At 38.0% G+C, this 27,878-nt stretch overlaps 1 protein-coding gene across 1 annotated transcript; it reads left to right on the top strand.

The window, feature by feature from the left end:
- Nucleotides 1–295: 295 nt before the first annotated feature.
- LOC143974801 (proepiregulin-like) lies at nucleotides 296–27,878 on the top strand. The gene is made up of 5 exons (XM_077476538.1): nucleotides 296–554; nucleotides 17,479–17,559; nucleotides 20,793–20,916; nucleotides 21,946–22,092; nucleotides 23,532–27,878. The coding sequence occupies exons 1-5, from the start codon at nucleotides 512–514 to the stop codon at nucleotides 23,596–23,598; spliced, it is 462 nt and encodes a 153-aa protein (XP_077332664.1). The 5' UTR covers nucleotides 296–511; the 3' UTR covers nucleotides 23,599–27,878.

Genomic DNA, 27,878 nt, shown 5'->3' with positions numbered 1-27,878 from the left:
AAAAGTTAATAAAGCCAGTGATATGGGTGAGACTTTCAATCTAAGACTGGGTGTGAATAGTCATAGAATCAAGAAGAGGATGAGGAAGCAGAGAAGAAGCATATTTCTCACTACCTGCAACCGCCCACCGCCCTGTCAAAATTTTATTGCTCTCAGCAAAAACATGTGTTATCAAGAGGTTTACTCCAAAGCTTAGGAAACTTCCGCTGGTGGGCTGAAAAAAAAGAAAAAAAAAATCTCCTCCCTTATTGTACGTCTGCACTGGAACTGGAGCCAAACCAGTGATCTAGCAGGACTGGTTGTATAAATGACTCTGCGGCTCAGAGGTCACAGCAGAACTGAGAGTAGCATTCCTAGGTGAGAGGGAAACCTGCCTGAACATTGACTCTGATTAGTCATTCCTCTGCGTTCTGTAGCACTGCTTCATCCACAGGCTCTCCCAACTTCTGTAAGTGCCAGCCAACAACAGACTGACTCAAGGGTTTTCAGCCTCTTCCCATCAGCTGACGGCATGGACTGTTTCAGGAGGATATCCAGTGTCATCATTTTCCTTAGTAAGTATGCAATGCACCTGATACAAACTTTTATATGTTTTTCCCCAGTTTATATTCCTTCTGTCATAAACCGTAGAATGCCACCATACCTGGTGAGCACCATTTATTTAAAACATGTACATGAAATTAACTTAATTTAATACATTAAGAAAAAAAATTGATTTTAATATCACCTACATGTAAAAACCACAAAAGGTATGAAGATTAAAGAGAGGTCTAATCCAATGTCATATTATGTAATGTCAAAGCAGAGACAAATTAAAAGCACAACTAAATAATAATATGGCACAATTAACATTTGCAATAATTTAAAGTGTTGTACCTACTATTTATGATGAATGCATTCAATACTTATTTCTCCATTAAATGTTAACAATTTCATTGTTATGTACGGAAGTGCTGTATGCACATTGTGAGTACTTACAGAAACTGGAATATATGATTTTTTTTTTTATAATAGCTAAAATAAAATAGCCCTTGTCAGATTCTCAGTTTAGTAGTGACTTTGGCAAAGTGTTCTGGTATTTCAGTAACTTTAGCATCAAATGCACATAACCTCTTATTACAGTATAACGCCAACCCTTTCCCCTTTTCCTAACTCAGTAGTAGTAGTAGTAGTAGTAGTAGTAGTAGTAGTAGCACTAATACTACTGAGTTAGGAAAAGGAGAATGAGGCTGCTTAGTTGAAAAAGGGAAATTTTGCACTAAGATTGGCTGTACAGTATATTCGTGTTCCCACTCTACAAGCACATGTAGTTATGGACTAACCTGTATTGAGAGAAATATGGTAGCTGTCATTGCTGACATAACTTTCTTCAAATGCTAATTGCTGGTTGCTATGCTTCAATACTTTGTCTGTCACTGAACAAGTATCAGTGACAGACTGATACTTGCTACATGCTTCCTCTGAGTCATTGAGTGAAGCCACTGACAGCCAGGAAACAAGCATTTTTAGCAGGTCGACAACAGTAGCATGTATATCATTACATAACATTTTTTAAGATGCAATAATCAGATTCAGCTAACATGTCTAGCCTTCAAACTAATGCCACGCACACACGATCGGACTTTCCAGCAGAACAGGTCCGACGGTCTTCCCGATGGACTTTCGACTGAGTTACGACGGACTTCCGAATGAACGGACTTGCCCACACAGGAACGGACTAAAGTCCATTCGAAAGTCCGTTCGTTTTGAATGTGATGACGTAAGATAGGACTAGAAAAGGAAGTTCAGTAGCCAATAGCTGCCCTTGCGTCGTATTTGGTCCATCGGACCAGCATACAGACGAACGGTTTTCCCAATAGGAATTGAGTCCGTCGGACAGATTTGAAACATGTTCTATTTCTAGGTCCATTGGAATTTTTTCAAGAAAAACAATCGGATTATCCCACACACGATCAGAATATCCGATGGAATGATTCCGTCAGACCTATTCTGCCGGAAAGTCCAGTTGTGTGTACGCGGCATAATTATATAGTCCGCTTAATACTGTATTGCTTAAAAGCATTCCTTTTAGTCTTTTAAAATAAAACATATTATGGCGGCCATATATGTTGCAATAAAACTGACCGAATGATGTCCGATTCAACAAAATTACTAAATTGGACATTGAGTGAGCAAAACAAAAAATGGCATGGCCGAGCGATCAACCACATATAGTGCTGGTTTATTTCTGCCCAATTTGATTGGCTGTGGCAGAATAAAATTGATTGAACGTGGTTGATTGTCTTGTTTTATGTCCTTACATGTAGATTGATCATAAATGATTCATGAGCAGGAAAAAAGCCATTGATTGATTTTGTATGATCCTTTTCTCTGCTATTACCGATAGACTTGGGTCAATCAAAACTACTATTTGTCACTTATGAGTGCCAATTTTGTATCGTTCACTCAATGTCTGATTCATTTGTTTTGTCGAAGCTTACATTAATTGTTCTGTTGGAATGGAACATGTATGGCCACCTACAGCAGTTGTCATCAACCCTGTCCTCAGGGCCCAGTAATACAGTTGATGACCACTGACCTACAGCATATAAAATGATCTTGAACGTTGGTCTGTGGTGCAATCTGAATGCAATTTCTTTGCTTTATGCATTTATATATATATCGCTCTCTCTATATTTAATATATATATATATATATATATATATATATATATATATATATATATATATATATATATATATATATACACACTTTTAAGTACACAATGGGGTTTATTTACTAAAGCTGGAAAGGGCAAAATCAGGCTCACTATTGCATAGAAACCAATGAGCTTCCAGGTTTTATTACCAAAGCTTAATTGAACAATCTGGGGTTAGAAGATCATTGGTCTCTAGGCAGATTTTGCACTTTCCAGCTTTAGTAAATAAACCCCATTGCGTACTTAAAAGTGGGGTATGCCTGTATATATATATATATATATATATATATATATATATATATATATATACATACATATATAATATTTTAATTTGCAAAGAGAGTTTACTTTTACAAACAGTTTACAGACAAGGCGACACTGTAGTCATTTTTAATCACCCAATCACGTACGAGTAAAACTTTTTTTTTTTTGCTCATGATTGAATGCTCAGTGTGAACACATCTTAAACATATTCATAAACATTTACTATGCAAAGTGAACATTCTCTACTCCTTTAGTAAATCTACCCGCTTATGACTTTGGTATGGTGCAAAGGAATGCAGGGAGGCCACTAAAAATTACGGCTAAATGTATTTGCTTACCAGGGACGTTGCATTTCAAGTTCCAATGTGCAAGGACAGATGTGCTTGTAAACTGTGTGACTGTAAAAGTATCTGCCATTCAAATTGGGAAACATTATAGCAAGGTTTCATAGCAACACAGTAGCTTAGAAACAAAGCTGGTTAGGTTGAAAATGACAAATTGATGAAGGTATAACTCGTAAAACCTAAACAAAAAAAGTGATATATCAGTGTCATCTGACGCCTCCTGAAAGCGTGCAAACACATTACGCAATACTGTGATGTCCATTCATGACAAAATATTTTCAGAGGCATGACAGTGCTTGACAAAGTTGTCAAGTCTTGCTTCCCATACATTCTTATTCTGTGCATTCTTAAACTAGGTGTAATTTTTCTACATTCCTGGGATAAGCCTGTGATGCAATTAAAAAAAAAAATGGGTGCAGTATATAAACTAAACTTGGATTTTTCGCTAAATACCACTTCTTTTTAGTGCAATGTCTATCTGAAAGTCATTTTTGACATGATTTTCACATTTTTACTTGCTTGCTTTATCATATTGCCTTAGTTGTATTTTGTACATAGGTTTATAAATGTCCTCTCTGCTGGCCATTTGCTTATCAGGGAATGTGATCAGCATGTCTGCTTAATGGCTGCTGAGATAAGCTCAGTTAGCATTATAGAAAGTTTTTTTTTTTTTTTTGTCAAGCCAGACATGACTTATATAGACCAGTACTGAGAGAGAGGTGCAGTTAAGTACAGTCCCTGTGCATCACTATAAGCAAGACATTAAATCTGCATATTGAATTAGCAAATATACCTGTTTCAAGTATGTATATATTTAGAAAATATATGAAAGTAAAAAAAATAATAATAATTATACAATTATATATAAAAAATAAAATAAAATATGGAATTTGGAAATCAGTTTTTTCATATTTTATTACGAGGGATGAGCAGAGTGATTTGGGGAATTATATTTTGCTGTAAAATTCTCCATTGAAATGTATTTATTTTGTTCAGAAGCAGAACATTCATTTGTACTCATTAAGCTGTGTTTGCCTTATTTAGAAGGCATGAGATTGTTGGTGTATTTACGGTAGTATGGTTTTTATACTGTTTTTTTTAATGTTTTATTTTACTATGAATTTCATTTTCAATTTATTTTATACAAGACCTTTATTCCTTTTTTTTATTAAAAGAGATCCAAGCAGAAACTGCATGCTTTCCGATCATCTCTCTCTAATTGAAGCTACGTACTGCCTATATAAACAAACCAGTAAGGAAGGAGATGTACCACTTCAGTCTGACAAGACTGTGGCAATATCTTACCCAAAATACAGCATAGATTTATATGTGTGACTCTAGGCACAGGGCTGAATGAAAAAAACTGACAGCTCCGGAGTAGCCCCTGTACTAATCATGCAATGTTAGTGCAGTAATCTCCTCTGCTGTGCTATTGTGTTCTGACTAGGGACATCCCCACCACCCCGCCAGAATACTCTGGTCAACACTCTCAGCCATTGGGACCTAATTGTCAGACCTTTTTCGGTCATGCCCCATCAACAGAAGCCAGCTGAACAGCCGGCTTCTGTAGGACCAGCTGCAGTACATACAGTACATACAGGCTGAATGTTGGCCAACATTTGGGCCATGTGTACTAGGCTTTAGACTGGCCATACATGATTAACTACTTGCCGACCAGCTGCCGTAGTTATACAGTGGCAGACGGGCTCCTCTGCATGGATCTCTCTAGGTGCACTGTGCCCGTTTTAAGGGCTATAGGGGTATAGCCGCAATGTCCGCCTGTGACCCACGATCGCTCCTTAGAGAGCAAGAACAGGTTTCTGTCAATGTAAACAGACAGATCCCCATTCTATCAGGGAAGTAGAGAGAGATCTGTTGTTCCTAGTGATCAGGATCAACAATCTCTCTTTACTCCCTGTCAGTCCACTCCCCCCCAGTTAGAAATATCTTCCTAGGACACACTTAACCCCTTGCTCGCCCCTAGTGTTAACCCCTTCCCTGCCAGTGACATTTTATAGTCCCAAAAAAGTGTCAAAAGGGTCCGATCTGTCCGCCGCAGTCGCAGTCCCACTAAAATTCGCTGATCACTGCCATTATTAGTAAAAAAAAATTAAGAAAAATGCCATAAATATATCCCCTATTTTGTAGACGCTATAACTTTTGGCAAACCATTCAATATACACTTATTGCAATATTTTAACCATAAATATGCAGAAGAATACATATTGGCTTAAACTGATGAAGACATTTTTTTGGGGGGGTATTACAGAAAAAAATATTGTTTTTTTTCCAAAATTGCCGCTCTGTTTTGTTTATAGCGCAAAAAAATTAAAAACCTCAGAGCTGATCTAATACTACCAAAAAATAAAAAAATTTGTTGGAAAAAAAGGACGTCAACTTTATTTGGGGACAGCACCGAATGACCGCGCAATTGTCAGTTAAAGCGAAGCAGTGCTGTAGAGCAAAAAATGGTCTGGTCAGTAAGTGGGTAAATCCTTATGGGGCTGGTTGAACAAAAAAAAATGAATCAAAAATTTAGTGCGTGGATGGGGGACTCCCTCCCATAGAGCAATTGTACTCTGACAGCGGGGAGGCTTCCCCACTGTGAGCATACACTCATCAGCACATCCGGCTATAGCGGGTGGCACTGACTGAGTGAAAATGCGCCAACAGGCTGGTTGCACAGAAGTCGATTGAAAGATCTTTTGTACAGCCTGTCTGCCCATATATGGATGGAAATTTGCCCGACCCCTGCTGAGCTGGCTAAGTTTCAATCCATTTATGGCTGGCTTTAAACTACTGTGAATTTACTTGTGACAAAAGGCAGCCTTCTAACAAACTGTGTGAACAATGTTGAAAAGGTATTCAACATTCTGTAATCTATTTCCCTCAGTTGACCGTCAGTTTTGACTTTGAAACTTGTCATGACTGCTAATTCTTGCATTACCTGTTCATTCCTAGAGAGGTATGATAATCAAACCTAGATAGGGGCTTAACAATCTAAACCACATAAAAGTATTTACAGCCTATTTAGTGAATTGTTCGTGTTTTTGAAAGATCGATCTACCTTCAAGTTGCTACAGCATCAGTAAAGGTGTATGATGTAATTTAGGCATTGCGTGCCCCTGCATTTACAGTCCTCATATAGATAAGGAGGCAGGTCCAGAAAATGCTTGTAATCAGATCTATGTGAATTGCAGGTGGGTAAAATCCAGGAGTGCCCTGTTTATCTCACATTCCTCAGTACAATAAACCAACAAAAACTGAGCTAAGTTACAAGCAACTAAAAATGAACAGGAAACTGTAGTCTGGGTTGTAATAAAGCTATTTAAAATGGCATGCCGGTGATTTCAACAGTGCCTTGATAAATTAAGTCATGCATATACCTGTTATCTATTTCTTTTTATGTTGGTCACTCGAGCTTTTAGAACTAAAACACTTCAGCTAATGACAAGAGGGGGGAGAAAAATGATAATACCTACAATGCAAAATCAAAGGGTTAATGACCAAAGTGTCTGGGAACCTCAATTAGCTTGATTACTAAACCTGGCTACATTTTTGGACACAGTCGTATTTAATTACAGGTTGCAAATTTCATCACTAACCAAACCCTTATTATCCATGATATAGGCCAGTTTCTGTTTCCTTGGCTGGTGTCCTTAATCACAAACCAACAGAAATCTCTACAATTGTTTCTGTAATTACCCTACTATTTACCTTTTATAATTTTAGAACAAGATATCCCGTGTGAATTCCAGTGTTCTGTATATCTGTTATTCAACAAGAGTAAAAGTTAAGGATCCATGGCACCTAGCAGCAGAAAATGTAGGCACTGAATACAAAGATACAACACAACTTAAATACCTCATTGTCAAATTTAATGTCATAGACAGACAACATGAAATAATTATAATACAAATTTGAGAAAAGTAGCTGGTAAAAGATAGATAGATAGATAGATAGATAGATAGATAGATAGATAGATAGATAGATATATGGGGTAATTAACTTAGTGGTAGAATATTCCAGATGCCAGTACGAACTGTTGTTTAGGACTTGCTGGCCCAGTATTAGTGAGCAAAATTAAAGTTCAACAGAATCAGTTGCCCACGCAGGAGCTTCCACCATCAATACAAATCCAAAAAAATGATTAGCCTTTTTTTTGCAGGACCGCAGGGTTAGTCTTTCAGACTGGTTCACGGTACCTACTGTGCTTAATTACAGTTCGTGTACCATTTTACATGTGTCCTTTGTGTATCCCACAGATCCCTGCTGCAAGGGCCCAAGCCCTGCCCTCTCAATGGGGGAATCGCCTGGCACCCATCTGAAGTTCTCCTGTTTCCTAGCTTGAGAGCAAACCTGTCCCCTTTCCAGAGCAGACCTGTCTCTTAACGGGAGCACTGAACTATCCCCAAGTTATAATCCCCAATATAACTATCCCCAATTATAAGGGCTGTGCACACCTGCTCTCACAGTCAGCTGGTCTTCTGTAAGACCCGAACACTGGGTTGGAGATTTCTGCCCTCCCAAAACCCTTAGAAATCTCCAAACTCTGGAACTCAATCCAGGGATACTAAAACCCAGAGAACGTTGAAAAAACAGCTTTCTGAATTCAGAATCAATAATCCAGAGCTCTGCACAAACCCTGGGTCATATCTGCTTCCCTTGCAGGAACTTGACTGGCCTACACAGTCCTGATCTCAACCCTAAAAATATAGAACACTTTTGGGATGAATTAGAGCGGATACTGCGAGCCAGGCCTTCTGTCCTACATCAGTGCCTGACCTCACAAATGCGCTTTCTGGAAGAATGGTTAAACACACTCCTAAACCTTGTGGACAGCCTTCCCAGCAGAGTTGAAGCTATTATAGCTGCAAAGGGTGGGCCAACTCAATATTGAACCCCGAGAAACTAAGACTGGGGTGCCATTAAAGTTCATGTGTGTGTAAAGGCAGGCGTTCAAATGCTTTTGGTAATATAATGTATATACATATACTATGTGTATATGTATATACACAGTATATATAGATATTTTAAATCATAGAGATCTTGGTGAGGGGATTGACATTTTGAAGGAGCTTGAAGCTTTAAGGGGAAGTGTACATTTTCTTTAAAAACAAACTGAGCAAAATAAAAATAAAAGTACATACTGTATATGATGCAATTCATGACTAGCATCCCCACCATTGTTTTTGTTTGTATAAATCCCCCATAAAGTTTATGGTTTATTACCTGTTGATCCTGCCAGTAGATTTACTTTTTTCCCCACTTCTTTCAAAGGGCCAAGTTGTCCATCAAACTTGGCAGTTACAGGGTTGGTACAAACTGTATACCAATGACAGGTTATATATCAGCTTATATTCATCATGTTATAACTTTTACTGTATATCAAAAGAAAAAAGAAAACTGTTGCTATATCTATTTAAAAAGCATTAGCTAAAGCTGGATTTAATTGTTAGTCTCTTGCTTAAAAATGATGTCCAATGAATGTACCGTGGAACTACTCTGCCTCACATGGTGACAACACTGCTGTATGATCTCATGATCTTAAAGGAAGTTGAAAAATGGTGGATCTACTGGAAATAAAACGAATGCCGTGTACACACGGCCAGACTTTTCGACAGCAAAAGTCAGATGGAACGAATCCGTTGGACAATTCGACCGTGTGGGGGCTTCATTGGACCTTTGCTGTCGAAAAATCAGACGGACTTTAGATTTAGAACATGTTTCAAATCTTTCCGATGGACTCAAGTCCGGTCGAAAAATCTGTTAGTTTGTATGATAGTCCGACGGAGGAAAACCGATGCTAGGGCAACTATTGGATACTGGCTATGAACTTCCTTATTCTAGTCCAGTCATCATCTAGTCTAGTCATCACGGTCTAATCCGTCGGACTTTGGTGTGATTGTGTGTAGACAAGTCCAATTCGACGGAAGTCTGTCGAAAGTCCATTGAAAGGCCATTGAAAAGTCTGACAGAATTCAGTGTGTCGAAAAGTCCAGACGTGCGTACATGGCATAAGTTACAAAAGGAAACTCAGAAAAACATAAACTGCTGGTGACTGACTGCATCATCTATGTATTTTTTGTTTTGCTCATAGTTCCATTTTAAGAACACTTTCCAACCCTACTTACCTAAACCTTCTGATGGCAAATTGCAGTTTCCTTTAATCTTCCAGGAACTGACCTCTACTATTGAGGAAACCCATTTTTGTTACAGGCCTTCTTGTGGTAAACTTGGATAAGCGACTGCTGGCTAGTTTATGCTAAAATATGCTACATATTAATAAGATGTACAAAGGTTTTCATAAATGTACATTATAACAAGACTCAAACAGCAAGCTTGTTAAAATAATTGCAAAAGGCTCTTCCAAGGTAAAGCAGAACTTGCCTTAGTTTATCATTAACCTGACAATTCGTCTTTTTTTCTTTTGATGTAAGAGTTGACTCATAAATAGAATGTTGCTGCATCACTTTCACCTTGGTATGATCTACACAACTATAAGCACATGCTCTTAAAGATTAAAAAAAATTACTAAAATGTTTGAACCAAGAAGTTCTTTTTAAGGGCTTGTTAAAAAAGTGTCAGCCCTCCAAAGAATGATCAGTGGCTGATCGCTCTTCAGAGGGAATTTGACAGACAGTGAGAAGTTGTTGCCTCCTCAACACTGGTTTTAATCCTTAAGCACCCACACCACTACGGTTTCAGGGCGGAAGCGCAATGGCTCAATTTAGGTGAATGGGTTGCATTTTTCTGAGAGTTTCAAATTACCTTAAAGAGGAAGTAAACCCTTCCAAACAACTTGGACCTACAGGTAAGCCTAGATTAAGGCTTACCTGTAGGTCCAAGCAATATCTCCTAAACCTATATGGTTTAGGAGATATTTGCCCGAAAATGGGCACCGCTGTCTACGGCGCATGCGCCGTAGACAGCGGCGCGCAGGCGCACTAAATGCGGCAAATCTATGAATGGATTTGCCAAATTTGTCGACTCCCGTGCGCATGCGCGGGAGTGACGTCATCGCGGCTTCGCCGAGTGGCAGCGGCGGAGCTGCGAGACGCGACTCCCGTGCGCATGCGCGGGAGTGACGTCATCGCGGCTTCGCCACTCTGATTCGTCGGAGCTGCGAGACGCCACCAGCAACATGGATGCGGCGGACTACAGGGATCAGCGGCGACTTCGCTGGCTCCTGTGTCAGGTAAGTGACACATAATGAGCTACTATGCGATGCATAGTAGTCCATTATGCTTTACCTTTGCAGGGAAAAAAAGAGAAAGTAAACCCATCAGGGTTTACTTCCTCTTTAAATGTTGGTAAAAAAGAAAGCAAAATTAGGGTCCTTCTTGGCAGGGTTATGAAAGCTCATTTCAAATCATTATTTTACTTTTTCCAGGAGAAAGATAAATAAAGTGAAAAACAGCAATATAAATTTTTTTTTAAAGTGACAGTATCAATGACATACACAGAGTGAAAACAATATAACGTGAAATTAAATCTATAGACAGTAGAAAACGTCTTATTCTCCATAAATAAAAATAGCACCCTCTTACTCCAGGCTATCAGGGACCCCCAGTTTGGTGGGGTATTTCACCTCAGGGTTGGGTTCTTGTTTTTAAAAGGTGTGTGAAGAATAGGGGTGCTTTAAAAAAGTTTAACAGAGTTTAATATAGGACCAATAAACTCAGGGAGAAAGGGATTAGAGCTAAAGATGCTCAAAAAGTGTATCACCACTCACAGTCAATACAGAAAATAATTACCTTTAGGTCCTAAACTTGCACTCTGTGATATAGAGCAGCGCCAGTCATCAGAAGAAATCTTCAACCCTTCCTGTTCCATATCCCCTCGATAATACCTCTAGCAGGAAGCTTTGGGCCACAGGCTTGGGCATCTTTATAGCACATCCACCCCAATCAGCAGGACAGGAACACACAGCAACACATCTTCCCCAGGCAGAGCCTGGGTGGCAAGAGAGGTTTCCAAGATCACGCCCCAAATATTTCCATCCTTTCCCAGCCAGTACGCACCTCTGGCAATAAGCCTTCTAGTGTTTGACCAAGGATTCATAAATGTTCATAGCTACGGTTATTGGATCCTCTAACCTTGTTGCCTGGGGCACTTTCCAGCAGCAGGAAGAAACAAACAATAATACTACACTTAAGGGAAAGCAAAACTATCCATGCTCAGGCTGACTACAGCCCAGCAACACTGACTTTAGACTAGGGACAATGCTTAGGGCAGGATCCCAACATAAAGGAAAAAAAAAAGGTTTTGTTTGTTTTCAAATTTTACTTAAGCAGCTCAATGAGCTAAATGATAAGTTTCTGCATCTACAAAATTTTGCTGATATTGAAATTGGTGATTTCGCCATAGAATCAATATTGCAAAAAAATCGCTCTGCTCATCCCTACATTTATGCATAACTGTAAAATCATCTTCCTGTTCTGCACCAAAATCTCACCATGTTACACGGTTGCCAGCATCACTTCACCACAACACTGTAGAATGATGTAAGTAATACTGTATATATAGTATGTATGTGAAACGCTGTAGCAGTCCGTCTTTAATGCAACCCACTTGGTGAGAACAAATAACTTTCTGCCATGTCATCATCATACTCACATGGCCTTTTAAAAACGACAAAGAGGGACATCTATTCTAAGATTTGTCTTATCAGTGATTTTCTATAACAGTGCTAATAACTGTAATCCTCTGCTATTGCAATTACATTCCACAAAACCATACAAGTGTTTGTTTTTCTGTTCAGAATGACATTCCATTAAGAAAAGCGTACTGTATTCTACAGTGCTGGGAATATGTTGTAATACTGTGTAGTCACTGTTGTCACCATGTAAGTCATTTACTACCCAGAAATGACAGCTAATTAATTTACATTTTTTATCCAGTTTTGAATTGACTCTTTAAAGGAAACCTCAACTAAGAAACATATTTGCACCATTGCAATGTGGTAATGCGCACAGTAACACATTGGTGCAATGCAGTATCATTCATTCTAAATAGCATCCTAGCACACTAAGCCCTTGTACACACGGTCGGAGATTCTGACGGAATGTGTCCTATCGGACCGTTTTGTCAGATATTCCGACTGTTTGTGGTCACCATCGGACTGTTTCCATTGGAATATCCGATGGACCAACTTTTCCAACTTGCCAGTAAAATTTTCTGACAAAATGCTCCGATCGGACATACTCCGATCATGTGTAGCCTACTCCGACAGACAAAGTGCCACGCATGCTCAGATCAAATTCCTAGACCAAAGCTATTGGCTACTAGCCTGAACGTAGTCCCGTCGTAACTAAATAACGCCATCACGTTATGTACAATCGGATTTTTTCAACAACTTTGTCCAACCATGTGCACTAATAGCAAGCAGCTTGCTATCATGACACTCAGTGGTGGTGGGGTGGGGGACACACAGCGCTGGCAGGGGACCTGAGAAGAGGCGGATCAGGGCTGCTCTATGCAAAGCCATTACACAGAGCAGGTAAGCATAACATGTTTTATTAAAAAAAAAAAAAAAAACGGAGCCTTTACTATTATTTTAATAATTTTTGAGTCATTGAATCAGTGACTGAGCTAATGCTTTCCGAGACCTCTCCTTCCCACTGTGCCAATTGACCAGAGCTTTTGTATATCACTTCCAAGAACCTTGGATGTAAAGACAGAGTGGTCAATCAAGGCAGAGTCAAAAGAGATGAGATGAGTGCTAGGGACAAGTGGGATAATGGGACCTAACAGGCAACTACTGTCAAGTACTCTTCTCATGCCACTGACTGCTGACTTGAAAAACATTTACGTGCTTACTGTTCACCAATTACTTAAAATTATATATATGTTTTATATATATATATATATATATATATATATATATATATATATATATATATATATATATTAAAATAAAATATTAGATGACGGTTTAAAACCTGCAATCTTTATGCAAAACATAGCGGTGCTGCCCTTTAGACTATGTTGCTGTTAAAGGTCCTAAAACTGTGTTGTAAAAATGTTGTGAATCAAAGTCCGAACATTCAGTAAAAAAGTAAGACTCAGATGACTTTAAAGTTATAAAATGATTTATAGCAGAGTAGATAGTTAGTTATTTATGCGAGTATATGATAAAACTCATGTAACATCAGTGATCGATAATGCTTCCAGGTTGTATATGATAAGTTCATGTGCACAATATACAGTCATGTGATCTATCAGGCTTTACAGGCATATGGGAGTATGGGGTGGAGGTGAACTCTAAGCTACATTGACAGCTCCCAATTTCTCATTGTTGGAAGCTTTAAAGCGCTGACAGATCAACACGGATGTAGAAAAAATAGGGCTTGGTTCTCACTTTGATCTTACCTTTTACCTAGAGTTGTGAAAATGATGACACACTTCTTAATATAGTTAATAGTTTGCGTAACTCTGTGCATTCTATTACGTGCTTTGAGATACAGAGCAAAATTAAGTTTTAAAAATGTTTTAAATTGCTGTAGCAATTCTAGTCCTAACATTGTGAGGATTTAAACAATATAATTGTTTAACTTAAATGGCAACTAAATTTTAAGAACTCCATAAATATATAAAATTTGCTGAAAAAATGTATCCTACATAATTTTTGGCAAGAGACCAGAGTCCAATAAAACCATTAAATAATAAAACCACTGTCTGGTACCACAATTGAATCATTCTGATCTTTAGAGCATAGTGATAACAGTGTGTCAATATAGATATTACTAATCTGTAGCAGTCAATTGCTGGGCCCAAGCAGAAGTAGTGACGTCACCTCTCCCCTTAGCAACCAAAACAAGCCAATACCTTGAATTTCAGTGCTGGCATCAATGGAGGAAGGAGCTGCAAGGGAGCGCCGGTAAGGTGAGTATACTGTCACTTTACCTTGCATGGGCAAGGTGATGGTATATCTTTAACACTGACCATTTACCTATAAAGGCAGCCTGACCAACAGTGCAGTTGACTTTAAAAAACAATTGCCTATTCAACAAAATGTTCAAACTGGAGAATTGCTTTCCTTTGGAAGTCAGGTGCACCAAAGTTATGTAAGGAATTTATTTGAAGCTTGTACAGGAATCACATATATTGGATGACAGATCTATTGTCTGTGGGTAGCTTAACAACACAAAGGATGCAAAGGAAATTTTTGACTTAAACTTAATGCATAAACAAACTAATGCTAAACATCTTGCATTGTAACTATGGAGAGTATGTTATTGGTTACAAAGCATGGAGCTAGTGTTTACCTGGGATAAACACATCCGGTTATTAGCTTGCTAAGCATTGATAACCTTCTGACTTGTTTCAGTAAACCCATTACATCTACATAGCATCCACTATTCATCTCGTTGTCACAGCATAACAATAAAGCTTTAGCTGCATGGGTGATTTTTGACCATCAAAAAGTGACAGAGAACTGTCCCTGCCACAAGAAGAGCATGAATTTTTGTAACTCACAACTTTTACCCTACTTGATACACCTGTTCAGTGTTAGTCACCTAAGTATAAAGCATTAAAGGCTTTTTAACATAAAAGTTTATTCTTCATTTCTCCTGTTTTCCAGCACAGACAAAATGAAATAAGATGTGAAAAAGCATCCCGTGTAATATTTCAAATGCACAAACCTTAATTTCCCAATTCTAGTAAATTGAATAGGGCAATTTACCAAGCACATTATATGTTGCCAAAAATGCATCGAGGACTTGCATTGGTCCAGAGTTGTAACTGTAGGTACTTTTTTTAGTCTTTAAATTGCTCCTCTTATGTCTGTGGAACCTATTTGGTCCAGGCTCTACATGGAAACTTGACTTTTGCTTGAGTCAAAATGATATCATTGTCCATGCTGTCACTAAGCCCTGTCTGTCTTCAGGGAGTGGTTCTGTCACTCAACAGTTCTATGGCAGATGATTGGTTTTAGCACCATCAGGGCAGAGTTTAATTTTTATTTTGGTAGACTTTGAGCCCAGATACATAACCTGGGACTTGTATCAAAGGGACTTCACAGGGATTTAGGGGTATCACAAGCTGCCTGTACATCATCATTGCTGGTATCTTACAAGTATTGTAGGTGCACTTTAAACATTTATGAACAATTATTAAAAGTTGCCATCATTCTATAGCAAAGTGCGTTATGCAAACAAACCTAATACAGTTATGAAAGGAAAGATTCGGCATTCTATACAGCAGGGATATGCAATTAACGGATATCCAGCTGTTGCAAAACTACAAGTCCCATCATGCCTCTGCCTCTGGGTGTCATGCTTGTGGCTGTCAGTCTTTCTATGCCTCATGGGACTTGTAGTTCTGCAACAGCTGGAGGTCTGCTAATTGCATATCCCTGATATACAATGTCTTGCACAGGAGAGTCATAATTTCTTTAAAAATAGACCTATTGGGTACACAAATATCTCTTAGAAATTTAAATAATGATTCAGATAATTTGATAACAGACACGCTTCCATCCTATAATTAACTCTTTGCTTTATGTCCTAAAAAAAAGGCATTTTTAGCCAATCCTTCTCTTTGAAAAAAAAAGTTTACTATGCACAGTGTAACTATGTTTGGTTGCCTGGTTTGTTGGATACTCTGTTACGCTGGTAGGCGTATTGAGAATATGATTAAAACAGTGCCACTCCCACATCCTATCATTAACTTTTCTACAAGGGTAAATATTGAATTTCTCACACATTATAGGCTGACACCAAGATTCTGACTTTACAGTCAAAATTACTTTACAAATAACTACAGTGTGTTTGATACATGTAGAATAAATTGCTGTTTCCTAGAGTGTATCGAAAAGTACAGTACACCATGTGCAAGGCAGGTTTTACCAGTTACAATGAGTTTCACTATATGTTGTTTTTATGTTGTGCTTTTTTTCCCATACATTTTAGTATTTTATGCCTATGCTAATCAAATAATGCTTTTCGAAAGAATTGCATCATTAGCCCTAATCTAAAATATGTTTATTTTCCACTTTATATTTGGCAGTCCTTTTAAATGTTTTAAAAATGTAGGTGGTTCTTCTTGACAGTATTGCATTTGTTTTACATACATAGAGAGGTAAATGGCTCAAAGACATGAAGAATCAGCCCCATCATGGCAAGATTTAAAAATGTATTGGTATAGAGGAGATGGAAAATGGGGGTGTATAATGACTGAATGATTTGTAAATCACCCATGAACTAGAAGCTTACTGTTATCGTAATCTATAAAAATCACAATCTGTCAAACAATATTGTATGCACAACACATATTTCTGTAACACTTTGCAAAGGCAATGGCCCAACAAAGTTAGTTGAAATCAGATGCGGTCTATTGCCACTACTAAAGCCCAATTTACTGTACGTAAAAGCCTAAGCAGTAAAAGAGATTTTCATTAAGAAAAATTGAAAGTAAAATTGCAACTACAGGGATGTTGTCTGTTGCGGCCAATCAGATGTCTTATTACATTCTCTGGCAAAATGAAGCAAGGTATTTGATTGATCACCATGGACAACCCTGCTTTTGTTCATGTTTTCTGCTATTTTTGTTTTTTTCTACCAACATTGGTTTCAGAAATGAACCAAGTACTGAACTAAGTCCCAAATGAAACAAATATTATTTTAATGTGATAATGTCATTAATGAATGACTAAAGGCAATTTTTATTTTTTTAGTTTTGGACAGAGCGGAGAGGGTTTAGAATGTTTATCATTTATTATTGCTGTCTTTTCCCCCATTAAGGAGATTATATGTCTCTCTATTTGTCCTGTTTACCATTATCATTGAACGTGAAAGTAAAAGAAAATCTCAAATTTTGGGTTGTCCCCAAAAAAGGGAAAAATCTTCCAATGGGGACAATTGTTCTGGTGGCCTGGGGGTCCCCAAGGAATTCCCCTAATTTGCAAGGATTTCCTCACACATCATGTTCTGGCTATGAGACAAGAACAGCAAGTGAAGGTAAATCTACCCAATGGGACACAGATGGTAAAAAATAAATATAACAGGGGTTATAACCCCCCTTCGTTCTATCCAAAATGGAAAAAAAAAAAGTTTTGCCTATAGTTCCACTTTAAATGTATTTTATAACTATGTTTGTCACATGCAATGTACTGTGATATTTATACGCTGCAATAGCAAATAAATTAACAAATGTCTTTTTTTATAGGTTTTCATATGCTACAGCTTGTTTGTGGGACAACAGTTGGACCATTGTGCAAACCTGGAGAAAACTGTACAACTGAAATGGGTAAGAAAAGATTATATCCTTGTAAAATCACACTAATGATTAATATACAGTTAAATTAATGACTTAACTTAATAATTGTGCAATAATATATTCAAGAGCACCTCAGAAACAAGTGTTTATCTGCCTAAGCCAATCCATTAGTGCTTATAGATATACACTTCAGCAAACATTTATTTGATTGTTTAGCGTATAATGGTATCTGTGCCTAAAAAAAACACCTAGACATGAAGGGATTGCGAAAGGTGTTTTGAATTAGAATTAAAGGGACTGTAAAGTCAGAAGTTTTTTATCTAAATCCATTCTATGCATTCAGATAAAAAGCCATCTGTGTGCAGCACCCCCCCCCCCTAATATTTACCCGAGGTCCCTCACTGTCCAGCGATGTCCACGAGTGTCTCAGCCATCCGATATTCTCCCTCCTGATTGGCTGAGATACAGCAGCAGTGCCATTGGCTCTCGCTGCTGTCAATCAAAGTCAGCTAGCCAATCAGGAGAGAGAGGGGGTGGGGTGGGGCTCTGTGTCTGAATGGGGTGGGAGTTGTGGCTCGGCTTAGGTGCCCCCATAGCAAGCTGCTTGCTGTGGAGGAATTGAACAGGAGGAAGAGGCCAGGAGCACAAAAGAGGGACCCGAGAAGAAGAGGATTCGGGCTGCTCTGTGCAAATCCACTGCAACAAAGCAGGTAAGCAGGGCTGTTTGAAGGAATTTGGGGGCCCCAAGCAAAATTGACATGGAGGACCCCCCAAACACCCCCCCCCCCCCCCACACACGCACGCGACGCCTACAGGAATCACAGCATAGCGATACAGTTTAAGTTCACCAACACTTTATATAAATAAAAAAGGTTTACAGTGCAAATACGGCTGTTGCATATAATCTGCATAAAATTTGAACATTTTCAACAATTGAACATTTGCAAAAAAACACCACTGTACCATAAAATCAAATATACATTAAAAACATTCGGCCGGGAACAGGAAACTGAATCTCCTGTACCGCGCGGACTGCAGGAGGAAGGAAGAGGAGCTCGGCCATACTACAGGCTGCCTTCAGCTTATAGGAAGTGGCAGTGTGCGGCTGGGAGCCCAGGCCTGCTCGGGGCCCCAAGCAATTGCTTGTTTTGCCTGTCCTGTCGCAACAGGCCTGCAGGTAATTATAACATGTTTGTTATTTTTATAGAGAAAAAAACAAAACAGGACTTTACATTCACTTTTAATTAAGGACACTTCTGCTGTAGGTCTGTAATGCTAAACAGCAATCCTTCATAATTATCTATTATATTCTAATTAGAAGTGGAAAAGAAATGTGATAGCAATATTTGGTAACAGAAGCATATATTTGTCATTTTCATACAGTGTCTTGCAAAAGTATTCACCCCCTTGGATTTTTACCTATTTTGTTACATTACAGCCTTTGGTTCAATGTTTTTTTTTAATCTGAATTATATGTGATGGATTAGAACACAATAGTCTAAATTGGCGAATTACAATAAGAAAAATATATACATAAAACTATTTTTCAGAAATAAAAAACTGATAATTGGCATGTGCGCATGTATTCACCCCCTTTGTTATAAAGCCCATAAAAAGGTCTGGTGCAACCAATTACCTTCAGAAGTCACATAATTAGTGAAATGTGTGCAATCTAAGTGTCACATGATCTGTCATTACATATACACACATTTTTGAAAGGCCCCAGAGGCTGCAACACCTAAGCAAGACGCACCACTAACCAAAAACTGCCATGAAGACCAAGGAGCTCTCCAAACAAGTAAGGGACAATGTTGTTGAGAAGTACAAGTCAGTGTTAGGTTATAAAACAAATCTAAATCTTTGATGATCCCTAGGAGCACCATCAAATCTATCATAACCAAATGGAAAGAACATGGCACAACAGTAAACCTGCCAAGAGAAGACCACACACCAAAACTCACGGACCGGGCAAGGGGGGCATTAATCAGAGAGGCAGCACAGAGACAGAGTTCCACAGCAGAAACTGGAGTATCTGTACATAGGACGACAATAAGCCGTACCCTCCAGAGAGTTGGGCTTTATGGCAGAGTCGCCAGAAGAAAGCCATTACTTTCAGCAAAAAACAAAATGGCACGTTTTAAGTTTGCAAAAAGGCATATAGGAGACTCCCAAAATGTATGGAGGAAGGTGCTTTGGTCTGATGAGACAAAAATTTTACTTTTTGTCCATCAAAGAAAACTCTTATGTCTGGCACAAACCCAAAACATCACATCACACCTGCTGTGGGGCTGTTTTTCAGCAGTCGGGACTGGGAAACTGACTTGAGTTGAGGAAAAGATGGATGGTACTAAATACAGGGATATTCTTGAGAAAAACCTGTACCACTCTGTGTGGGATTTGAGGCTAGGATGGAAGTTCACCTTCCAGCAGGACAATGACCTCAAACACACTGCTAAAGCAACACTTGAGTGGTTTAAGGGGAAACATGTAAATGTGTTAGAATGGCCTAGTCAAAGCCCAGACCTCAATCCAATAGAAAATCTGTGGTCAGACTTAAAGATTGCTGTTCACAAGCGCAAACCATCCAACTTGAAGGTGCTGGAGCAGTTTTACAAGGAGGAATGGGCAAAAATCCCAGTGGTAAGATGTGGCAAGCATCATAGAGACTTATCCAAAGTGACTTGGAGCTGTGATAGCCGCAAAAGGTGGCTCTACAAAGTATTGACTTTAGGTGGGTGAATAGTTATGCACATTGACTTTTTCTGTTATTTTGTCCTTTTTGTTGTTTGCGTCACAATAAAAAAAAAAAAAATCTTCAAAGTTGTGGGCATGTTCTGTAAATTAAATGATGCAAATCCTCAAACAATCCATGTTATTTCCAGGTTGTGAGGCAAACAAACATGAAAAAAGGCCAAGGGGGGTGAATACTTTTGCAAGGCACTGTATGTAAGAAATTCTGTTAAAATACTTTTATCTTCATAATTTTGCATGGTAAATATACAGTTAAAACATATGTTATACTTGTACTTGGGGTGGCTGGGCAGATCTTTATTACAGATTTTTTTTACCTTAATGCAGAGAAATATATCAAGGTAAAAAAAAAAACTTAAGCCTTTAGAACCACTTTACGAATTTTCTAACATCCCAAAATGTTATATTGGCATGGGGTCATTATTACAGTTAGTTAAAAGCAATTTTACTCTTGTAGTACTGTTAATACAATTGTGTTTGCATGTTTATTTACAATGCTTTTTTGTTATCAGTGAAAACAACTGAAAGTCCACATGGGTTAACACTGAAGGTATCAAAATGTGCACCAGAAATGAGCAACTACTGTATTAATGGTCAGTGCTTGTACCACGAGGAGGCTGATGAACATTACTGTCAGTAAGTAGATATTACTCCATAGTAGTGTGGAGAAATTACATAAGTTGTGTTGATGTCAAATATCCAATCGTGTGCAGGGAAAGTTCTTCGTCATCACATGATTGGATGTTTGATGCAAATACTTTTCTTTACTTTACCTTATTTCTAATAACAATTTCTTGTTGCTCTGTGCAACAATATTGCAATGAAAGGCCACTTTGCTGTTCTTTTGGCAGTTCCTGTCAGCACTGTCAGGTTCTTTCTCCTTCAGGTGCCTCCTGTAGCAAGGCTTTGAGTGCTAAAGAGGCACCTGTGAATGTTTGCTCCTGTTGGGTCTTCAGCTAAACTGTGTGCATTCATAGACACACACAGCCCCAGTAAGCCATGCCCCTTTTCCCTTCTCACATGCATTTGACTCATGGCACTTTACAGGCTCTATAGCGCTAAAAATAGCACATGCAAAGCGCCTGTAAAGAGCCTCTCCTCTCACTCCAGTGTGAAAGCCCGAGTGCTTTCACACTGGAGTGGTGCGCTGGCAGGATGCTAAAAAAAAGTCCTGCAAGCAGAATCTTTAAGGTGCTTTAGGAGCTGGTGGCCGCTGCAAAAACTACAGTAAATCACCGCTAAAAGTAGCAGCGCTTTACCGCCGATGCCCCAACGCCCCAGTGTGAAATTAGCCTAAAGCTGAACTTTGGCAAAAGTAAATGTCTAAATATGAGGCATGTGTATTCTTACAACATACTTTAATCTGTATTCAAGCTATAAAAAGAGGGGTTATTTATATAACTTTCTTTATTTTGCTTTTTATCTATTAAGAAAGTATTTCTGATGACCTATAAGTTAGTTACAAGTCCGTGACCTGGATGTGGAAAAATTTCCATAAATGTGGTACATTTATTTTACTGCTATATTTACTTGCAGTGAAATTAAGAAATAATAATATGATAACTATATATAGTATTATACAATATAATATATAAAATAATAAAATGTGGTAAGACCCTTAGATGACCATTTGAATGACCCATTATCACCTTTTTTGTTCTCTAGGTGTGAGAGAGGTTATCTTGGACTTCGCTGTGCTCATTCAGAACTTGTAAAGCAACCTCTCAATGAAGAATATTTGGCGCTCATCGTCTTTTTAACATCTATGTTGCTTTTAGTAACTGCCTTGGCTGTGTTCTTTGCACTTAAGTGGTAAGTGATTTCATTATAACTCCTTTTTAAAATAAACTACTGACAGAATATGTGCTTTGCAATTAGATGAGAGAAAAGTACTATTTTGAATAAAAAAATGGCACCATAGAATAAAGAGACATCTCTCTGAATAAAAGCAAAGCTTTCTCTGATTGGACGAGGTGGAGAGAGGCAGGTGGCTCATGTGATGGATATCTCATAATAGTCTAGCATCTAGCAATATATATCATAATAGTCTAGCAATCCGGTTGCCCAGTAGACCTATGTAGCAATAAACTTACAGTAGAAGTATAGGCAAAACTTTTTTTTTATATTTTGGATAAATTAAGGAGGGTTATACCCCCCTGTAAGCCATCTGTGTCCTGTCCCATAGTCAAAACAACAAGTGAAAAGAAATCATTTCTAATAAAAGAGGAACCATTGGGTCCCCCCGGGTCACCAGAACTAGTGTCCCCAATGGAAGATTCCCCCTCTATTACTGTTCTGGGGACAACGCAAAATGTGGGATTCTCCTTTACTTTTGATGAAAATATTAAACAGGATAAATAGAGAGGGTGAATTTCCATAATGGGGCAGAGGTGTCAATAAAAACCCTATCATGTATTCTAATCCATCTCCACTCTCTTAATGCATCTCCACTCTGTTATCTGTTTTAATAGCTTCCTCAAATCTTTTGAAAGTATTTGTTGAGTATTTACTAAATGGCATTAAAGTATTCAAAATAACTGTCATGATGGCTGTGTTCAATTATAAAAGACGTAAAGTAGAAACCCAGCCAAAGGTACAAAGAGGGTAAATCGAAAATTTTACATTTGCACCTGCAACATGAATAGGGAAAGTCTTGTTCTAGGGGCAACAGTCAAAGCTGGAACTACCTTCCGTTTGAGTGATTTTCTCTCACTTTCTAGCAAGTCTCTTGGATGGGAATTGAAGGCAAATCACTTTACAAGAGACCTAGACAACAACAAAAAGCCTTTAAATTAGCCTTTAAAAAGCCTGTAATTGTGTTGCCCCCCCTATACATTGTAAAGCGCTGCGTAAACTGTTGGCGCTATATAAATCGCGTATAATAATAATAATTTAAATATTCAATTCAAAACATTAAAGAGGATGCGACTGGAGTTGTACTTTAAGGATAGTGTGTATGCCAATGCTGATGATCTCTTAGAAAATAAAAGGTCAATGTTATGCCATCCCTCAAATAATCTTTTATGGAAAATGCCAATTTGAAAGAAATTATATAGCTGTTGCAGAAGCCGAAATATGGGCTCCATTACGTGGTGCTGAAGTTGTTTAACAGTATTGATGGTCTTAGTAATTCAGGACATAAATTGCTGTAATTTATATATTTACAAAGCAAATTATCACTCTCAGGAAAGTAGTAGCCTGACTAGTAATGGATTGCAGCAGTTAATTATGTGTGCTTGTTTTCTCTACAGGTACAAACTTAAGAAATCTTCCCAGCCTGACCAGAAATACATGGGAGTCAATACCCCGCTTGCATAGAATCTTGGCTTTCCATGAAGGTCAAAGAGAAATTAGTGTTCCCAAAGCAGCTGGTGCTGTCAACTACATTTAATGTAAACTATTCATTTCGTACGTTTTTGTATTGTTCAATATTTATATATTTAGATTTATTTTGTGCACTGCAGGTCAACCATGACTTATTAGTATTGCTGTTAATATTGTTATATGTATTATTTGTGACCATCACCTAAGAGGACATTTGTATGTAAATATTTTACAGAATTTAATTTTTGTATCCTGGGTTTTTTTATGGAATATTTATGTGTCTTTTTATTTGTTGTAAATTATTTTGTAATGCCTAATGCCTGGAGTATGACTGGCCACAGTTGGTTTGATGCTTACATTTTAAACATTGTTTGTACTTATTGACCTAATTTTGCTTAACTGGGTGCTAATAAGGAGGACAATAAATAGTCGAAGTTGCTTCTTATTGCACAGGTATATGTTCAAACCAGTTGGAAAATCTCCCAGCAAGCAGAGCCTAATTCTTTAATCTAATGAAGAACAGTGAAAAATTAGAAGTACCACATGGATTATGGGGAGATCAGGCGCACATTCATTCACAACAGTATGAGCATGGCTAGATATAACCCAACCATCATTCTCAGGGACTTACCTGCCCATCTATAGCAAGTCTAAATGTTATCTCATGTCTAGCGTGTAAGATGACAAAATACAATAATACACAGAATATTTTATTTGTTCCTCATTCATAATATTCGTTACCTAATTATTGTACCTCTAAAATTGTCCGTACCCTGACAGACTGAGTAACCTAAAATAACATAAATGTAGTCTGCCCAATCTGCAGCACACCTGGGGCATCACAGTGCTGACTGATCCAGTCTGTGTGCAGAAAAAAATGTGCTCATACATGTACCACATAATAGATATTTGGATGTGGGGGAAAGTTGATACATAGTTAGATTAGGTCTAAAATTACTTAATATGCATGATAGTCAGTATGCCTATGGACATGTTGACTGATGTTAAACACATACAATTATTTGAAAAAAGGGCAAATGTGCCAAGCATGCAGTGGTGCATTTATTGACCATTTTGCCTGATAAAAACCATACAGGAGAGTTATGGCAGCAAGCTGCTTGTTAAGATATTAAGGAATGTCAAACGTGAATCTCCCCGTGGCTTAATCTGCAAGTATGGAAGGAGTTGTAATGGACATACGGCATGCCTGGATGGAGAGATTATTTCTTTGGTATAGGGGATCAACAATGTTTTAAATATTCCACTAAGGTGGAAATCAACATGATAATAATGAGTTTTTCTGGCCGTTCTAAGCAGCTCTGAGACACTGTTTTGGTTGCTTGGATGCAGGGGTGGACTGACAACTCATGGGGCCACCGGGCACCAGGAGATTATGGGGCCCCCAGGTAATCCGAGATTATGGGGCCACACAGTATAGACACACACAGTATACAATCACACAGTATACACATACATGTATGCACAGTATATGCAGACATGTTTGTATTGGCTAAGAAGGTACTAGAGAGGTGGGGCAGCTATAATCTCTGGATTTTTACACCAAAAGGATGTCGGTAAGGGACATTTCAGAGACAGATGTAAAAAAAACACAGATTTTTACATACTGTCCCTGGTTTTACTGAGGCTGGCAACCCTGATGGGGCCCCTTAGTGGCTCGGGGCCCTCGGGCAGCGCCTGAGTGGCCCAATGGTCAGTCCACCCAGGCTTGGATGCTTAATGGTTTTGAAGTAAGTGAAGGTGATTGCATGTGCCCTAAGGTAGGGCAAATTTTATATATGTAAAAAAAAAAAAGTACACTTTTTGAGCTATAATAAAAACTTCTTCTTCCTTGTTTGTAACTACTATTAAAATAAATAGTAAACAAGCATTTAAAGGAAGCCTGTCGGTTGCTGTAGCTTTTCTGCTTTTAAAAAAACAAAAAAAATTGATTCTGGTTGTCATGTTGAACCCCTGGCTTTAATATTTCCACTGATCTTGAACAAGTTTGCCCTGTACATCCATATTCTCACATGTACAAATCCTTTGCTTTATGCACATTCTCTGTTTTGTTTATTAATTTTATTATGATAATTTAATATTATCAAAGACTAACTTGTTTCTTTTATAGTTCAAAAAGCAAAAAACACTGTAATTATATTTATTAAGCTATGAATTGACACAGTCTAGATAATGAGACATTTTTCTATATGCTCAATATGCATGTTCCCAGGAATGGAATGCTAGCTTTCAGGAAACAGCAAGCAGAAAATATGCAGTATGCATGTAAGTGATCACCAAAAAAGTCTTCAGCTACTATAAAAATCGATTAGATCCTATCAATCACTTTATTACTTGGATCATTATTACATACAATGTAATTGTGCTCCAGAATGTGGCTATGATTTACATCTTATGCCAGCTAAGAGACCTGGGTAAGACCCCACTCATCTAGGACAACCATCCTCAACCATTTTCAACTGGGTTCCTCCAGAGGTTGCTAGTGGTTCCTTGAACTGTGGCTAATTAACATCCCATCTGCTGGTTCTTGAGTAGCTTCATGGCAAACATCACTTAACAGAGCCAGCAGCATTACACCAATCCTCTTTTTAGCTTTTTGCATGGGTGGAAGTCTGACCACAACTGTAAGCAGGGCATTTTTCCATCTTGCCACCAATGTAAGGAAGGACCACTTTTCTCACTAGCCACCAATGCAAGGGCCATTCTCCCCACTGTTTGGATTTTAGCAAGTGTTCCTTAAGACCTGAAAATTATTTCAAGGGTTCCTCTGGGGTAGAAAGGTTGAAAAAGGCTGATCTAGAAGATCTTTGAACTTGCAGTGCTAAGCAGTTTTAGACAAGTGGTGGGTCTTCAAATTTTTACTAGCTGACCTCTGAGTGACATTTCCCAGTATGGCACTGCCGAGACTGTAAGGCAAACTCTCAAACATGTTTGAGGTCTGCGGAGCCTTAAAAGTATTAAACCATATGTTAAATTGAATTTGACATGCTTTTCTAGTGTAACCATTGCTAGAATCCTTTATGATTGTGTTAATAATAAACACATTTTATGCAGGGACTGCAATTCACTAAAACAATCCATGTATGTGTGTTATTTAATATAGTTTAGTAATCACCTCCACAGGGAAACAACTATTTGAGCACTGATGTAAAATTGATGAAAATTCAACATAGTAATCATATCTATTATGTTACATGGGTACAGGAGGGTTTTTTAGGAGTTGACAGTACAGCTGGGCCATCCTAAAGCAGAATTGTAGCTTCATTCATGCAGTTATAAGTATGTTAATTTTACAATTTTGAGGAATACTAGGAGTACTAGGAACAGTGCATGACAATTTGTCAGGGCAAATACATTTGCTCATAGATTGGGAAGTGGCAGTAACATTTATCATAATTATAAGGGCCTGTTTTCAACATAATACAGTTTTCATGTAACAAAACAGTACAAATAGCACTAATCCATAACAATTAAATGAAAAGTGTTTTATAATTGTTGCAATATGTTACTTTACACATTGCTTTAAAAGAAAAAAAAAGAAAAAATGAATTTAAACATACAGTGTACTGCAGACATGCTGCTTCATCACTCTACAATTCTGCCAGTTTTTCTGTACTAGGGACATGTAATCCAACAGAATCAAAATGTACCTAAATGTACCTAAAGGCCAACATTTATTTTTATTTTTTTAAGTTGTGGACATAGCGGAGATGGATTAGAACACTTGTCAGTTTTCATTGCTGTCTGTGCCCCCGTCAGGGAGTCCCCTTCTCTATTTGTCCTGTTTACCATTATCATTGAAAGTGAAAGTAAAAGAAATTCCCCAGAAAAGTAATAGAGGAGAAATCTTCCAATGAGGACACTAGTCCTGGTGACCTGGGGGTCCACAAGGAATTCCCTTCATTTTCTGGTATTTCCTATTACTTCCTGTTTGGCTAAGGGACAGGAAGTGAAAGGAAAACTACAAAATGGCAAACAGATGGCAAAAAAAAAAAATCTGACAGGGGTTATAACCCTTCCTTGCTCTATCCAAAATAATTAAAAACAAAAAGTTTTGCCTAGTTCTACTTTAATATGATTGTCATTTGTACTGTTATTAACACTTGCCATTAGCTAAGATGGCTGTGTATGCATATTTGAATAATTTGTTCAGATAAAATAATTGCTGTTGTTGATAGGAAAAAAAAAAAAACGTTATCTATAGAATGGCAGTTTTTGTCATAAGATTTGTTCAAATAAAACAATTTGCAATCATA

Source organism: Lithobates pipiens, unplaced genomic scaffold, assembly GCF_037356315.1.
Source record: "Lithobates pipiens isolate NorthernLeopardFrog02 unplaced genomic scaffold, aLitPip1_a1.2 Scaffold_13, whole genome shotgun sequence".
Classification (NCBI taxonomy): Eukaryota; Metazoa; Chordata; class Amphibia; order Anura; family Ranidae; genus Lithobates; species Lithobates pipiens.
Note: the sequence above shows the minus strand (reverse complement) of the source record. Positions and strands in the feature narration are given on the sequence as shown.

Excerpts from the sequence above, each read along its gene's own strand:
- LOC143974801 (XM_077476538.1), top strand. The coding sequence starts at position 512 with ATGGACTGTTTCAGGAGGATATCCAGTGTCATCATTTTCCTTA. Across the intron at positions 555-17,478 it reads CAGTGTCATCATTTTCCTTA|GTTTTCATATGCTACAGCTT; the intron begins GTAAGTATGCAA and ends CTTTTTTTATAG. Across the intron at positions 17,560-20,792 it reads AAACTGTACAACTGAAATGG|TGAAAACAACTGAAAGTCCA; the intron begins GTAAGAAAAGAT and ends TTTTGTTATCAG.